The sequence below is a fragment of the Leptonotus elevatus genome, chromosome 15, assembly GCF_054856555.1.
Source record: "Leptonotus elevatus isolate MCC_2025b chromosome 15, RoL_Lele_1.0, whole genome shotgun sequence".
In the NCBI taxonomy this organism is placed as follows: domain Eukaryota; kingdom Metazoa; phylum Chordata; class Actinopteri; order Syngnathiformes; family Syngnathidae; genus Leptonotus; species Leptonotus elevatus.
This window is the reverse complement of record NC_141253.1, coordinates 15,039,905-15,057,239: the sequence shown is the minus strand read 5'-3', so window position 1 is coordinate 15,057,239 and position 17,335 is coordinate 15,039,905. Positions and strand designations below refer to the sequence as shown.

The window sequence follows — 17,335 nt, the reverse complement described above, 5'->3', positions numbered from 1 at the left end:
GGTGGTGTTGAATTTCTATTGAGGGGATGGCAGCTGAACCCTAAAGGAAACCACAGCTAAGCTAATGTAATGTTGTTGCAATGTTTATAGTGTATAAAAGTAAAAATATACCAGAATCTAATAAACCCTAGATTTTTTTTTCTGTTTTCTATCTTCAGTTACTATGAAGGCAGAAAAAGATACTCAAGACTTAATAGTTTGCATGTCATTTTTGTATGCTTTTAGATTATAAATTTTTTTCCATAGAAAAATGCATTTAAAAACGTAATTTGCATGGACCACTTTTAAAATGTGTGATCCACATATTACCATTTCTTATTTAAATGTTACTATAAATCATAATTAGTGGTGACAACAAAGGACAATTGTGGAGATTTTTGAATTCAACTCATTATTGCAGTAAAACTGGTACAGAGTAACAGATTACAAAGCTCTTGGCACAGTCACGGAAAAAGAGAAATGAGATGAGTATGTACAACAAGGAGGGAGAAGAAATAAAAACACATTGGCTAACAGGGTAACATAAAATGACGATAATGTGAAAGGATATGATCATAAAACAAATAGAAAACATGAAATTAAATGTTGCAAAAATAACATTACTTAAAAACACATTTATTTTACACTGACAGATTCAACCCTAGCGTTCAATCTAGGTCCGATTTAAAGCAGCATGGCCTTTTGACACAAAAGTCAATTGTAATGGCAAACATTGAAAACAAACTGAAACTGCCTTACACAACATCTGAAATATTTTTGGGGAAATAGCTGATACGATTGTTTGCTGACAATTTCTTCATTTGTATAAGAAAACTCCAATGCTATTATTATTATTTTTTTTTACAAAACTTGATTACGAATCGTGTTCTGCAGGACGTTCATTTACTTCTTGAAGAAATAAATGCACAGGAGTCAGAGCAGGCCCATAGCCACAAGAGTCATTTCAATATGTGGACTTTCTTTGGGTATATCTGGTAACATTTTGTCTCAACTTCAAGTAAATTAACATCAATTTCATTCAGTACACAGTCAAGGTTCTGCTGTGTCAAATATGTCAGTGGATAATCCAATTTTATAATGCGAATTTTTGCCCCCAACAACAGAACCGCGTACAACTGACAATGGAGAGTTGGCAAGTGGCTGTTGTAACCAGACAAATACTATTTTATTAAAAACAGCTTCATCATCAACATCATCATCATCATCGTCATCATCGTCACATCTCACAGGCAAGTCCTCACCCCACTGAAACCTCACAGAATTTGATTTGTGACTATTTACATGTATCTGCAAAAAATACAATTACAATGGACATATTATGAGGCATGGGGATTTGGACAAATACCAAACTGTATATCTGTTTTCATCTTATCAGCATCTGTCCTATGACTTTAAAAAAAAAAGTTTGGGAATTTCAGTTTTTTACAATGAATTCAATATGACATTTTTTTTTTTAAACATACACACTTTTTGAAATTAACCCCCGGAAAAAGAAGGAAAAAAAAAAACAATTTCTAAGAACACAAATAACAACATCTACATGTAAAAATATAACTTTTACATACACAATTTCAAAATATGGGTTCGGTTTGCCGTTTTGTTGCATACAATTTACAATGTCTGTGTGTCACTGCTATGATGGGTAGCAGTGAGTGTAGCTGTTGGACCTCCGGTGCCATTTTGTCCTGTGCGGGGCGCCATATTAGTCAGAGGCAGAGGTTGTCATGGCAACATAAGAAGAAATAACAAGAGTTCATTGATGATTTGTAACACTGGGGGCCTGACAGTTCAGTCTTTGGAAAATGAATTCCGCCCCAAGCAAACACTCTTTTGCAACAGAAAAAAACACAAAAAAATGGAAAATGTCACCCTCCTTATATATTGTATATATTTTTTGTACATTTATATATAAATTGATCTATTCAAATAGATTATTTTCCAGTTTCCGTGCCTTGCTGTTGATTGAGTCGGATTTTACCTTGCCAAAATTGACAAAACACTAATGATAGCAAATGGTGTTGATTTTTTATTTTTATTTCTATTTTCTTACATTTTCTGTAATAGACATGTAAACCAGAACATACAAATAAAAATGAACAAGAAAATTATTTTCCTTAAAAAAAATGAGAGGAGAAAAAAGCGCTTTACAACATACAACCACACACGTTGTACTGGAGACTACATTGGCTCAAGGAAAAGCCCATCAAATATTGATAAAAAGCTGATCAGCTATATTACAAGAAGAGACGCGTTCACCATGAGAATTGGGCTGGAATCGGGATAATGGATGTCTTCCAAGGGGCAGGGAGAACTGGGGCGAGGGTTTTGCTAAATCAAGTGTCAGAACACGCTCTAGTTACACATAATCATACAGTACATCAAATACACTTTATTTTTGTGGCTTTTTTTTAATCCAAAAAAATACTTTTTTTAATTTATTTTTTTCAAACTTTTTTTTAGTTTTTTTTAAATTCCCAGGTCTGGTACAAAAACCTGACTGCATAGAACCTAATGACCAACCACAAGTTTCCCTAAGCTTGCATCCTATGAAAGACCAGGTTCTCCTCTGGCAACTCCGATGATATGAACTCTAAAAAGGCACATTGGTAGAAGTGTGAATGTTCAAATTGCATCTCTGGGACCACTCTGGGGGTTAGGGCGGCGGCGGCGGGGTAGATCTCAATCTCCGGGCTCGTAAGGCTTGGATCAGCAGAAAGGACAGCACTGAGATTGAGAATCAAACATATTGGCTTTCAAAGATTTAAAACTGATGAAGGTGAAAGAGTTTTTGATTTGAAACAATATTGTAGTTAGCCTTGTCTATTACAAGAGGGTTGATCTCTGTTTGACATTCACTGCAACCTGATGCCATCAGGCACAGGCCATAAGTTTTTTTTTTTTTTTTTTAATGTAGTACAGTATTTCATAGTGATACTTCAAATCACTGCTCAGACAATGTTGATGAGTCTACGTGAAAGGAAATCACAGGACATGTCCGTATAAGAGTTTGACTGAAAAGTACAGTGGGCCCCAAACAGTTTGATGGTCTGAACTAAAAATATGGTCCAAAAATGGAAATGGAATCTAGAACCCGGGTGAGAACTGGAAACAGATGAAGAGACAACACCCTTTCCAGTTTGTATTTCAAAGAGGCAAAAGGTAATGATGATCAAACTACTGCCAATCAACCACAATCAAAAGCAAATGTGTCAAATCCAGGTGCAGAAAGTAAAAACGCTGCCACAGTTTGGCTTCAGCCACAGGTGCTTCTTAGGTTCTTACTTTCTGGACCTGCATTTGGCACCTCTGATCAAAAGCGGATGAACATCATCAAGTCAAAACGCCTTCAAAATCTGAAACAAAGCCAGGGTTGGATTTGAACATCGAAGGTCCACTGTATTGACCGACTGCACCTTCCTCAGTGGACTTCAGTGTGGCTCATGGGCAAACAATAGCAGATGTGCGGACAGATACGGCAACTGTGGATTGCACCCAATTTGAGATTGTTCTTTTCTGATGGGAATGCTTGACCAGAGATGAAACTAGCACCCAAAGATCTATAGACCAAAATACCATCAGGAGAAAAACCAAACATGAAGGTGATGCCAACTTAATAGCTACACAGTAAATTTTACTCTTAAGTTTAGAGTTGAAACTGGGTCTATTTGTTCCCACTCTAAATAGAGTAAAAATTACACTTGGAAGAGAGTAAAAATAAAATAAAATAACACGAGGGTTTAGGAACAAACTCACAACTCTCAGTTTGAGAGACTGACACTCTACCACCTGAGCAATGCCACTCCTACCGTTTGCTTATATCTAAGAGGAGACCAAAAACATTGAGCTGTGTGGCTCAGGGAGTAGATTGGCTGTCTCCTAACCTGAAGTTGTGGGTTTGTTCCTCAACCCTTGAGTGACTTTTTATCTCTACTCCCTTATACATTTGACTCTATTTAGAGTGGGACCAAATAGACTCAGTTTAGAGTAAAATTTACACTACAGAATTTACTGAGTACACTAACTAAACCAGAAAAAACTTTCAAATAAAACCCCCACTAATTTGAGGTTCTTGGAAATGTGAGAGGGTTTAGTTTTTGATGAGTGTTGGTTTCTATTATGAAGCAATCAACAAGGCATTGGAATTTATTCCCTCATGCTGTAGTCCCTAACTGATGATTGTTCGTTTGTCTCCATATGATCTGATATTCTCTTTGTCCATTGACACTCTTATGGAAGTTGGTCCATTTGACTCCTAGTCTGACTTCCTCAGCACTCCCTTGACTGGTGAATTTGTGGAATGTGCAGAATGCGTAATAAGATACATTTCAATACTCAGCCATATTCCATCTTGTTTTTTTCATCCTATTGCCCTTTTTTAATGCAAAGATATGCAGAAAGTTTTCAAAGAGGCCAGCTTTTGCATTCGCAAATATTGTTTTGTCTTTTTCCCCCCGCAATTTCCCAACTCCCAGTGATTGAAATACGCCAGCCAATCAGTAAATTTATTCATTTGCGTTCAAGTGCCCATTAGGTTTGAACGATGCCGTATTAAGACCACATGTATAAATATATACGTATTTTTTAGAGGGTGGGGGCAAAATTCAGAGAAAAAAATGAAATGGCAAGTTTGAGACTTTATAAAGTGGCAGATTTGTGAGATTTTTTTAAATTGCTTTAGCAGAGATGAACCATATCATGTTAAGCATTTGCACTTTGGAGCGTTGGGTACTGCCAGCGGTGAAGACGCCTCGCTTTGCGAAGGTACACAGTCTGAGGATCAAGCATTTAAGTTCATTTGTTAAAATGTATATTTACTTGTACATTTATGTTTCCAGAATTATATATTTACACATTCATACATTTTGGTATTTTTTTTTTAAAAATAAGTAGCTAAATTGATGTGTCGAATCTGCTGCTCTCCATCATTCACTTGCATTTACCTAAAGTATGCTAGCTTCTTATTGGTTAGTGTTAGTCAGCTGATAGGAGATCAGGAAGTATTGTCGCTCTAACTGCCGTTTAAATCCAGAATAAATTCGTCTCCATCCTGCCTTTTCATTTTATTAAAAGTGTCCCACTAACCACCAACGGATCCTCACATTAGACTATAGCTACGCTATATGTATTTGTTTTTTTCTCTCGTAAATTTGCCTTTTTTATTTTATTTAAATTTCCAAATTTGCCTTTATAAACTGCCAAATGTACATGTTTTTTTTCTTTCGTAAATTTGCAATTTTATAAATTCGCAAATTTGCCACTTTATAAAGTGGCAAATGTGCAAGTTTTTTTCTTGGAATATTACTCCCTCTAAAAATATATACATGGCCCTAATACACCGTCGTAGGTCTGCACTGGTTTTTACAGTATAATCTGGCTTTCCAATTTTGGCAATCTGGTTATTCTGATATGCTGACCAATACGGGGTTTACGCCGCCTCTCACCCAAAGTCAGCTGGAAGAGCATCATCCACAACCATCATGAGAATAAGCGCTATAGGAAAAGGATGGATGGTTATGATATGGTTATTTGCATGAAACATTTGTGAACATCGAGAGGGGAGGTTTCTTTTTAACGTCTTTTAGGTTAAAAAGTATTTTTACCATTGCCATCGCAAAGATTTTAGAATCCTAAAAAATGCCTTCTTTTTTTTTGTAGCCATACTTAATCTGTAAGAGTGTTTGTTTTATTTTGTTTGCGTTGTTTCTCCTTGTGAATCCGTCTGACTGTTTGACTGTTTTGCATCCAAGAGGACGTCAGGCACAGCTTCATCCACAGTGTGGCATTAGTTTGCCGTTCAGTCAGACACATGCTGAGGCTCTAAAAAATCTCTTCAAATACTTGATATGTTTCGTTTGCCTCCCCTACTCTCTATGCTCCTCACCGTATAAGTCCAGTTGTTTTTTGATATATTTATACATATACAGTACTACACATATCTTATTTACTGTAGAAGCCCAATGTTCTTAAAAGTGGGAATGGTGACAGTTGTAAAAGTAGAAGAATTTCTTAAATGATTGGTCAATCCATTGTTTTGTTTTCCCTTTGCAGTAACTTCATGACAAAATCTCCCTCAAAGTAGCCACGTTGCATCGGCCATTGGGCGTCTCCGCATTGTAGGAGTTCACAAAATCAACCCGCGACTGTGCACTTTGTTTTCTTGATAGAAGAAGGAGGCAAAGGTGAGGAGGAGGATTAGAAGACATGGGAGGAAACACTGAGGCCGATGTGATTGGTCCGGAGAATCTTGATTGGTCTGGCCGAAGCAACAGCGGGTTTGATTGACTTTCGGGCTGTCGTGGAAACACTGTCAGAGGAAGTGGTCACTCATCATTTTAATGAACTCTGGCACCTTGGACCTGGAGAGAGAGAAAGAAATACATACATACACACATCATCAAGAATGGAATTGGCAGTAAAGCCATTTGTTTTAATGAATAACAGCACTGTGTATTTGAAAAAATATATAAATATACAATATATATATATATGTAATAATAATATAAATAATAATAATAATGTATATTGTATATATATTTATATATACAATATACATTTATGTTTTTTTTAAATTCTAAAAGACTTTGCTGTTTCTGCTGTTTGAGTGTAAAAAAACAAAAACAAAAATTCTTACATGAGTTATGTTTTAATGTATGTGCATGTGTTTTATAGATTATTTATTGCAACTGTAAAAATGCTGCTTTTTAATATCCATCAGAAGATGACTAAAGTAATTGATTGATTGATTATACACTAATATTATTATTATTATTATTTTATACATGTTTATAAATATTTCAATGAAATTCTCTATTAAAAATATATATGGAGTGATCATCTCTCAAATATGTACGTTTGTGTATATATTAGGGGTGTCAGGCAATACATTTTTTAAATCGTAATTAATCACATGACTTCAATAGTTAACTCGCGATTAATTGCAAATGTTATATCTGATCTAAATGCACAAAAATGTACAATAAAATAGTTTTAAAAAATTAAAGTTTTCATACTCTTGTTAACATAAAAGTGGAAAAAATGTTAAACTAATAGAAATATGGCTGCATTTTTTTAGTCATTGATACATAATAATTCCTAAAATTGAGTTAAAATTAAAACGATGTACCATAAAAAAAAATATGTGTGTGAATATTGATTTGTGTTGAGGTAATTTTTCCGCCACTAGATGGCATAATTTCATTTGTAAAACGTTGGTAACAGCCCAGTGCATTTTCTTTTCATAGTAAGAGCTATATAATCTATAACATGAAGCAACTTGTGAAATTCTGCACATTTTTAAAATTGACCCCAGGCTCCACAAATTTTGACGTAGATGTGTCTGCTGCGTTGCGACTGGAATTTACCCAGGCGGTCATTAATCACGCGTAATATATATATATATATATATATATATATATATATATATATTCATATATATATATATTTATATATATATATACATATATATATATATTTATATATATATATACATATATATATATATTTATATATATATATACATATATATATATATATTTATATATATAGTGGCGTTAAAGGAACTTTAAATGAACTCAAAATAATGTAATCATTTTGACACCCCTAGTATATATGTTTATGTTTATGTACAGTATATGACATCAGAACATTGTATGTTATTGCTGTCATAGACTGAAGACTCCCTGTATCTGTTATGTGGGTGTGTTGGACAAATCAACTTTTTATTGGACAGGAAAAATATTTTTGCATTTACTTTGATTCATTAATGTAAGATTGAATACATATTTGTATGCATTTTAGTATGTGTTTGCTTCATATTACTCTATGGGGAGTGTTGTCCTCAGCAATATACAACTGGTGATTCTTGAAAGCTAAGACTTATTACCACTGATCGTACTTCTCAAGTGATCTCTCCACCTAATTTATGTGAATGTGTACTCTTTTTTTGATTATTGTAGTTGCAAATGTGTTGCACAGCCAAGAACAGAACTACAAATACAAAGTTTTTCTATAAAAAAAAAAAAGTAATAATAATGACAGAACATAAAGTCACACATCAAAATCACACTTACTGCCAATCTGTTGTTACAATGTACCCAAACTAGACCGAAACGAAACCTTGTCTGGTTTCTTTTGTCCAGCTGTTGTATCATCAGCTCTGTACACATTTACTTGTCAGGAACTGAACAACAAAAGTTAATTCAACCAAAAGGTGAAAATTTGGAGAATGGGCTTTGGACTGTTTGAATTTCATGCCATTTTCAAGACTGCTTTGGATAAGGAGATGGCATCATACTATAATTAGAAATTATAGTTACTATTAGAAATGTTCAATAATAGCATCTCTTGCTCACGTTTTTATTTATTTATTTGTTTTATTTATATCAAAACTACAAGCTGTTTAAAAGTCCAAAGACAAATATAAATATATATATAATATATATAATATATATATATAAATATATATAAATTATAATGTTTTTTAAATCAAGTATTCAATTTGGCTTTGAGTTAAAGGTACAACAGCAGATTAGTGAATAAGTGAAATCTTCTGACCATTTATTGAGGAGAAGATGTTGCTGCATTTTACATTTGTCCCAATGGGTTTGACCCATCGCCCATGGCGGCATGGTGTGCTGCAGCTAGCGAGAGGGGAGTCCCGTCCGATGCCACAGTGACCTTCTCCTCCTCGCGGCGCTTCAGGCAGGCCGCTTTCGGGTTCAAGTTTCTCTCTGTAAAGGACACAGAAACTGTCAGATGGATTACTTATGCTAAAACAATCACCTCCTGCCAGGAATTATCATATCAGTGGTGACCTTGAAGCCAAGAAGGAGAAACCTTGGCAAAAGGTGGCATTGCTGCCCTCTCCTGGCACACTGTGTATTACCAGCCCATATGTCATTGAGCTCTTCATCAGACACAGTATACTATGTAAATGGACTATGTACTGAAAAGCAGAATCTCCAAGTTACTTACTACCTTTGTGGCTAGGTTGGAATTATTTTATTTTTGCCCTTTTTTTTCCCTTTCCTTGAAAAAAATAATCCTTGGCAGATTTAATTGGGGGGAAAAATCCCTGGCAAATTTTGTAAAATATGAAAAAATAGCTCACAAAGAATTTACTGTTAAAAAAAAGCCTGATAAATGAATAAATGCACATCTCTATACACATGTCCATTCCAATAATTGTATTTATTTATTTCATTTAAAAAAAAAAAACGTTTTAATTAAATTTTTAATTTTAATTTTAATTTTAATTTTTTTTATTTTTTTTTATTACAGTATTTGAAATCAAAAAGCGAAACTCACACTGTTAAGTATGAGTTGTCAACTTGTCATCAGCTGGTCACCTTCAAGGACCACATTAGTAACCCTCAGGTCTGTTCTAAAAATAGCTAATTTAGTGTTAGTGGCTAGTGGAAATGGAATTGTGATTTCCTGGGAATGTTGCCAAAGTGACCAATTGAAAATGAAAAAATTAACAGAGATTTATAGAAAAAAGTGTTGCATATTGATATGTATTTTCCCCTAACTTGTTAAATTATTATTGCTAGTTACATGATCACTCTCACAGATGAACATTTATCTTTTTTTCTCACTTGCAGTTTTATTGATTTTCAAATAGTTGCACACCAACACAAACCTGTGAACCGTAACCAAACAGAAGCGATCAAAAAAGAAAGAACAAATATCAATCATTATTAATAATAAGATATACTGTAATGAAAGGTAATTGGTAGAAATGTGTTCAGTGTTCATCATATTCAAAAAGGTGTGCGACCCCTCCTGTGTACTCTATAGATTTACTACAGAATGAAATATTAATGGATTTTATTTTCTGTTATGTTAATGATTATAATTGACATTTAATGCAACCAAAAAAAATCACTATCCTGAAATTTTTGAATATTACCTATGAGTTGCCTATATGAAAAGTATCCTGTCTGCCAATGGCTCAAAATACTTTGTCAATGTGTGAGCTAATTAAATAAGGTTATTTTAAGAATGATGACTATAGCATTATTCCTTTATTATAAACAAAACGAATGAGAAAATAGTAAATACATTTGTTGTTACATTTGTAAATTAGTGTATATATTATGTGGTTGATTTTTGTGTATCCCACTGACCTCGGACTTGTTGCTCAAGACTGAGGATGACTGCAACGGCCTGGTGAAGGATTAGTAACTTGGTCTGCGGCTTATCGCTCTTTAAGTGCAACTGGACCATCCTGCCGAGCTCCTTGAACGCCTCGTTGATGTCGCGTACTCGCAAGCGCTCTCGCGCGTTGTTGGCCATTCTCCGTTCTCGCTCGCGCTCCATCTTCTGCTCTGGTGACAGGTCCTCGTCATCGTTGTTGCTATGGTGGCCAGTGGTGTTGGTGAGAAGGAGGTGGGGGTGCGGGAGTAAGATTTGAGGATGGAAGTTCAGTTTAAAGGTTTAAAGGTCATTTCTTTTCACTCAACAGTGAAGAGAAAATAGAGGTTGTGAAATCATCAGTATCATGACCGCCACCATCATGTACAAGTCTCTGGGTCGGGGATCCAAATGGTTCTGATTTCATTTTACCTCCAGGAGAAAAAAAATCACATTGAACACTTTATTACTGGAGGAGTGAAGGCTGCTGAGCTGCATCCAGGGTAGGAAACTGATATGGTGATATTGATTGTGATCCATCCATCTATTATCTGATATTATTGATAAATTAAAATACTACATTTGTTATCTAGTGCTATTCAAATAATTGGTGGTGAATTTCCGTGAAGTAGAGGTACCGTATTTTCACGACTATAAGGCACACTTCAAAGTCTTAAATTTTCTCAAAAATCGACGGTGCGCCTAATAGTGGTCTTGTGCGTGGTCCAAGGTCCAAAATCTGACTGACTGTGTGGGAGGACTTCCCGCGACACATTGCTTATATACAAGAAAGGCGGATCTGACTGAGGGCAGACATGAGAGCATGGAAGAGTCAACTTAGTTCTCCAGCCCCTCCTCCCAGCTTTACCAAGACTGTGAGGCAGCACCGTGCAAGTTACGCCACAATTTGTCAAAGGATCCTAAATGCTTGGGCGAAACGCAAAAGCCGGTATCATTTCCGAGGACAGGACGAGACTGACTCTAACAGTGAGACGGAGCCTGGCATGTTTGATGGAGAACTTGTCCAATTGTTTGTTTCGGATACAGACGATCATGAGGACTATGAGGGATTTGTGGATTAGGATTGATCAAAAGCAATGTGAATACAATGTTATATACTTCAAGTACAACTGAACTCACTGTTTTCATTGTTACTTCAACCAAACTCAGGTCTGCGGGGTAACGAGAAAAAAAATTGCTTATGTTGGGACAACTGACTTGCTAATAAGAATTAAAAGAAGATAAAAATCAAAAATATTAAAAAACGTATGCTATGCTTCTTTAACAATTTATTTGACATTTTGTTAATTTTTTTTTATAGATTGTGTTAAATGTAGTGCTTTTAGAATGGATTAATCTATTGATTAGTCAATCGATTAATCGACAAATCAGATTCATTTAAATTTTGCATTAAAGTGTACTGTATTACAAAAATGTTTCCCCCCAGATTACTGTTTATTAGCCAGTGATGGGTGTTTATTTTGTACTTTGCATTTGTATAGTGAAAAAATAACAATAATAAAAAAATAAAAAATAGGGATTGATGTTACCAGTTCGGGCATTGTTTTCTAAAGTAAAAACAGAATTTGCAAATGTCTTATTTTGATTAAAGACAGAAGATAATGAGTCTTCTTTAATGAAGGACTACAGAAATCAGTGAACAATTACTGTTGATATGCTAAAATCGGAGGATTTGGACAATTTTAAATAAAAAAATGGCTCGATTGAAACGATTACTCAATTATTAAAGTAGTTGTTGATTAATTTGATAATCGATTACTTGTCGATTAATGGATTCATTTCGACAGCTCTAGTTGAATGAAGGAAAACCCCGTTTTTATTTACGGTAGTCAAATATTACAAAGCTAGCAGCATAAATAAATAATTTAATGGAGTAATCACCAGGTAAATCTTGCAATGTATGAGTTATGGACCAAAATAAAAATCCACTATGGAGTGAATCCACAATATGTGAACCTCAAAGTAGCAAAGAAACACTGTATTGTACTTCGGATGGATTCATTATAAAAGTATTCAGTGGAGCACCTCGAATTGCGATCAAACATCGTTTGGTGCTGATTTCCAATGCCCTGAATGCAACGTAAGCACTTCTTTGAGAAAATTGATGGTGGGTTCTACTCTGCTGTGTGAGAAACAGTTAAAACCAGGCTCAAGACCATGGAGAGACCGACGGGATCAAACAAGAGCTTCTTGTCCACCGGAAAGCTCTGTTTTGTCTCAACAGTGCTGCTGTGCGTGGCTGCCAAAAGCACTGGCTTAACTCAAATCAATTAGCAGCGGCCATGTTTCCAAAAACAGAGCTGCCCGGTGGTTTTCGAGCAAAATGCCTCAGTATTAGCGCATTTATTTAGCTGCTTCTCATCACACTTGGTCACTTCATCAAAAGTCTGAAGGCTGGGTCCCAAAACCACTCACTAATCCAAGCCCTTCCTTGTTCAAGTCTTCTCTGAAAACCATATCACGTTTTCAGAAAATACATTACAAATATTTTACAAAAAAAGACATTTGCTAAATAATAGCGATTGTCCACTCAGGAGGTGATTTGGGAAACCAGCCTAATGAGAGTTTTGATAGAAGCGAACGTCTAAGAGGTTGGCGGGTTACCTAGATCTTGACCTATCAATTCCTTTGAGATCCTTGCTGTCAATGTCTTCGTTCTTGGGGTCCAAAGGCTTGGAGTCCTGCAAGAGGTTCTCATCGCCCTCATCCTCGGACTTGATCTCTGAGCTGATGGAGGAGGTGCTCTGGCCCTGAAGGCCTCCGGATAGAGCTGCACAAAAAAACAAAAAAACAAAAAACAAAGAGATCTTCCAATGAAAGGAATATAGAAAATGCCATACTGCCAAAAATAAATACATAAATAAATAAAATGCAGGAAAATACAGTTTGTAATAAGTCTTACTAAAAATGTTTTTATCATGTCAATCTACTTGTTTATGTTACAAAGTCATTTTCATAGATCAGGGTTTTTCCTGGCTCCAATTGAGGCAAAGGTGGTACCATCCTGACATAATGGGCGACGACCGATACCAGGTATCGGTGCCAATACAGTCTTATTTGAAGGTATTGGCACTCGCGGCGGTGACCGATACCATTATCGGCCGCCCTCCTGCAGCCGTTTTACGATCAGGAACTAGAAATTTGAAATTATATGAATTGCCATTAATTTCATGCAATGTTAAGGACAAGTTATATATTGGGGTATAAACGTGAGGTCTTTCTTTAAAATCATCTGTCATTTTTGGGTGGGGAATTTTATTTACTGGTGGTATCGGTATCTGGTATCAGTATCGGTGACTACTAAAGGGTTGAGTATCGGTCGGAAAAAAAGTGGTATCGAACCTTGACCATGCGCCATGACGTGCATGTATTCTGTAAATTAACTGACTCACGTTCATTTTTTTGCAGCCAACATATAATACTTCCATGTTACAATCATAATAGTAATAATAATAATAATAATTATAATAAGAATATGACTATTATCAGGTTAAAGCATTCATTCATTAAAACGGTTCTGCCGTAACATTTCACAAGTGGGAAGTATTGGCCACTGTTTTTTCCAGGATTCAAACGATGAATTTCCGTTGCATGATATGGCGATGTTCTAAAGCATAGCCTATCAAATGCACATAATCTTTGATATAAAGATGGAAAATTTATTCAAATCGATTCAAGAATTGCGCACTGTAATATTGCAATATATTGCCGAATCGATTTTGTTAAACACCCCTAGTGGATAGTTAATGTTGATGTACTGAAATCAGAGGATTTGGACAATTTTAAATTACAAAATGGCTCCAAACGATTACTCAATTATTAAAATAGTTGTCGATTAATTTGATAATCGATTACTTGTTGATTAATCGATGAATTTTGACAGCTCTATCACACACTATGATTTCTGATAGATTCGTATGATCTGAAACAGCCAAAGAAAGTTGGGATTTTTAAAGACACTAGAATTCAAATGAAAACGGCCATTACAGCAACTAACTAAAGTTTTATGTCGGGATGAAGTGGAAAATGTTGAACAAAAGGAGAGTATTGTGAAAGCCACAGTGCAATTTGATTGCATGCAAGCTGTAGTGCAAATGTAAATGCTGCTCTTGCCTCCTGTCAGTCTCTCTCAGTAGAACAGTTAAGTCTTTATTTGACGTCTGTATGGATCGGTAACTGGGCGGCTGCCAAATTCTCTGTCAACACAGAACACTCTCCTCTGTTCCCACACATACACCACCAACTGTCGGCCATTTTGAATCGCCGTCTGCCTGACTGGAGGCATTTTGTGTTCACTTTTGAGTGACAGCCTGTGTTTGGCTCGCATGTGGCCGTCAGTACAATTACTGTTAGTTTGTGGACAAATAGATGCATTTCAATGAGTTGAATGTGAAAGTGACTTTGTGCTGTCTGAATGTTTGAATGAACCCAGACATGGGAGGAGACTCGACACATTTGTCAATTTGGGGATGTGTGTTACATTTAATGAATGTTTTTTTTTGTTTCTGTTCTTGTCACAACTTTCTCATTTTCACTGGTTTTATATTATTGTCAAGAATTATGTGTAGACGTTTTTTTGATGATTGACATTTATAGTCCGTGCTTGAATGATTGTTAACAAAAAAAACTATATTATGTTGATAAAAACTTAAAAGAAATTGAAATTGTTACTGCTTTTTGTTTTTAATGGACCACTTGTCCTGCAAAACCCTAAACAAAAGCGCTCTTTGAATAGAAAATATATCCGAGCTGAAGTATCAATCAATAACAAAAGTCTTATTCATTTATATACATTTTGCATTAAATACTACATTTGAGTAAATCAACTATTTACATATGGAAATAATGTAAATAGTTAATTAGATTATCCAACCATTAATTTTGTCCTCTTTAGGACCACCTATCCCAGCTGACTTTGGGTGAGAGGCGGGGCACATCCTGGACTGGTCACCAGCCAATCACAATGTATTATCTCATGTAAAATAAATCAAATATAATAGACACATTATTAATCAGTGATTTTGAATTGATGCCTGCCGGAAGATGTCATAGTCCCTTTTTTTCCACAGCCTTGAACACCTCCATTACATCGTGTGTGTGTGTGTGTGTGTGTGTGTTAAAATGAGGCGCAATGTCTCTTTTTTTTCTGCTTGAGTGTGTGTTTCACTCTCTCTCACCTCATTACACACTTGGCTGTGGTTGCTGCTTGCTGAACTTTGCTGCCAGCAAACTCATTTGCAGCCTTTAAAAAGAGCTCAGAGCTAATTTGTTTCACATTGCGCTCATATACACTTCCCTCCTCCATATTCATAGCGTATATTTATTTAGTGTTTTAGTACTCAGTAAATGTGAGCTTTGCCAGCTGAGCTCTGACTTCACGTGTGTGTCTACTTTTGCCTGAAATGACCTAATCGCAAAGTCAGTTTTTATGTTTCTTCATGATTTATGAATGACTTATTCACCTCCACCCTGCAACCACAGAAATGCATAATATATACATTAATACAGTCTTTTTCCAATTTGAAGTTTAAGTATTTTTTAATTGACTTTCACAATTTTATTTTATTTTTCATTGTCATGGTCATTCATTGGACTTTTCACAATTATTTTATGGGCTATTGTTAATTTTGTAGTGTGCTGTTAAGATATCCTTTAAGAACACAAACAAACACATTTTCGGTACAGCAACACAAACGTTAATTAATTAGTATTCCCTTACAGGATGATGGTACTTACCACGGTAAGGGTCGGGTTGGCTGAGGTCTGGCGAGGTGGCGGACTGAGCAGGCAGCTGAGGCACCTGACCCGCCGCCATGGAGTGTCCGCCACGTAAAGCGCCCATACTGCCGTCTTCTCTGTGGGAGCTCACCTGGGAGACAAAGAGAAGGGAAATATGACGCTGCTGCTTGGCCAGATGAGAAATACGATTTTTAAAATAGTGATTTGTATTGGTTTTGTAAGTCTCACAAATAGATTGTATTGTATAGCTTGGTGAGTGCATTTTACTCATGGCAACACATTTTATTTTATGTATAGATAACATAATACTTAACCTCAGCCTCACTAGTTTACTTAACTTACTGGTGAATAAATAGTACGAGTAAGTTGTAAGTTTGCTTTGTGTTTAGGAATTTGCACATATTGGTAAGAGCTTAAAAATCTGCTTCGGTTCTTTGATTCCCAAGAGTTGCAGTTCCGTCTTTGGCCTATTGAGGGCATCATCTACCTTTCTAAGAGCTCAAACTTAAAAGGCGTGTTACTGTCCCATCGAATCTGCCCGTCATGACATGTATGTTTTGGACTTGTGTGTGTGGTCTCTTTTTGTGTTTGCAGGGGCATACAGTGAGTGGGGTGCATGTGTGTGCGTGTGTGTGCGTGTGTGTATGTGTGCGCACGCGTGCTTGGATGAATCCTATCCATCTGTCGGACACGCACGCACACGGCAACACAACAACTGACAATTATCTTAATGCCCATATGTTTGATTGTGGGATTTCTAATTCCCAGGGCAGCAAGCAGCTTCCAGCGGGGACTCACTGTTTTGGCAAGAGATCTGAGTTTGTGTGCGCACGCGCATGTGTGTAGTATGATGCCAGCTTCCCTGTCGGCATCTTTAAGAATGGTCTTACATCCTATGCTTTTAAAGATCTTTGTTGTACTTTCAGATCAACAAAAGAATTAAGAGTCATGAAGCATGGTGTACAGGACTGTAATGTATGCAGACGGCAGCTTGTCAGTGTCAGTTGTCGCTGATCTAGGCGTTGCAGAATTAAAGTATTTAAAACATACACAGTATGTATATGTATTTTTTATATGAGCAGGATAAATATTGTTAAGATGATGAGTTGTTTTCTGTCGAATGTGTTGTCTGAATTGTGACTTGTTTCCAATTAAACGTCAATTTACACTTGCTGTTTGCTGGAATTATTGAAAGTTAACATAGTTCTTTTTTTTTTCATATTTAAAAAAAATAAAAAAAGAACAGATCATAATTTCACTGAAATTCAAACACCGCATACAATAAATTCTCATCAAAACTAGTAGATTTTACTCTATTTAGAGTGGGACCAAATAGACTCCGTTTTAGAGTAATATTTACACTTGGAAGAGAGTAAAATAAATAATTGGAAAAATAAAAGTCACTCAAGGGTTGAGGAACGAACTCACGACCTTCAGCTTA

At 35.8% G+C, this 17,335-nt stretch overlaps 1 protein-coding gene across 4 annotated transcripts in view; it reads right to left on the bottom strand.

The window, feature by feature from the left end:
• Positions 1-1,137: 1,137 nt before the first annotated feature.
• The window catches only part of tcf4 (transcription factor 4), a 183,612-nt gene continuing 167,414 nt past the window's right edge, over positions 1,138-17,335 (bottom strand). For 3 of the 4 annotated variants that reach the window (XM_086096541.1, XM_086096543.1, XM_086096545.1), the window contains 5 exons: positions 15,892-16,024; positions 12,772-12,925; positions 10,128-10,357; positions 8,588-8,729; positions 1,138-6,356 (listed from right to left, as the gene is read on the bottom strand). In XM_086096541.1, the coding sequence (XP_085952667.1) occupies positions 6,308-6,356; positions 8,588-8,729; positions 10,128-10,357; positions 12,772-12,925; positions 15,892-16,024 (708 nt within the window). In that variant the 3' untranslated portion in view covers positions 1,138-6,307. Of the gene's footprint in view, positions 6,357-8,553; positions 8,730-10,127; positions 10,358-12,771; positions 12,926-15,891; positions 16,025-17,335 lie in introns of all 4 variants that reach the window. The other variant, XM_086096542.1, reaches the window with a different exon arrangement.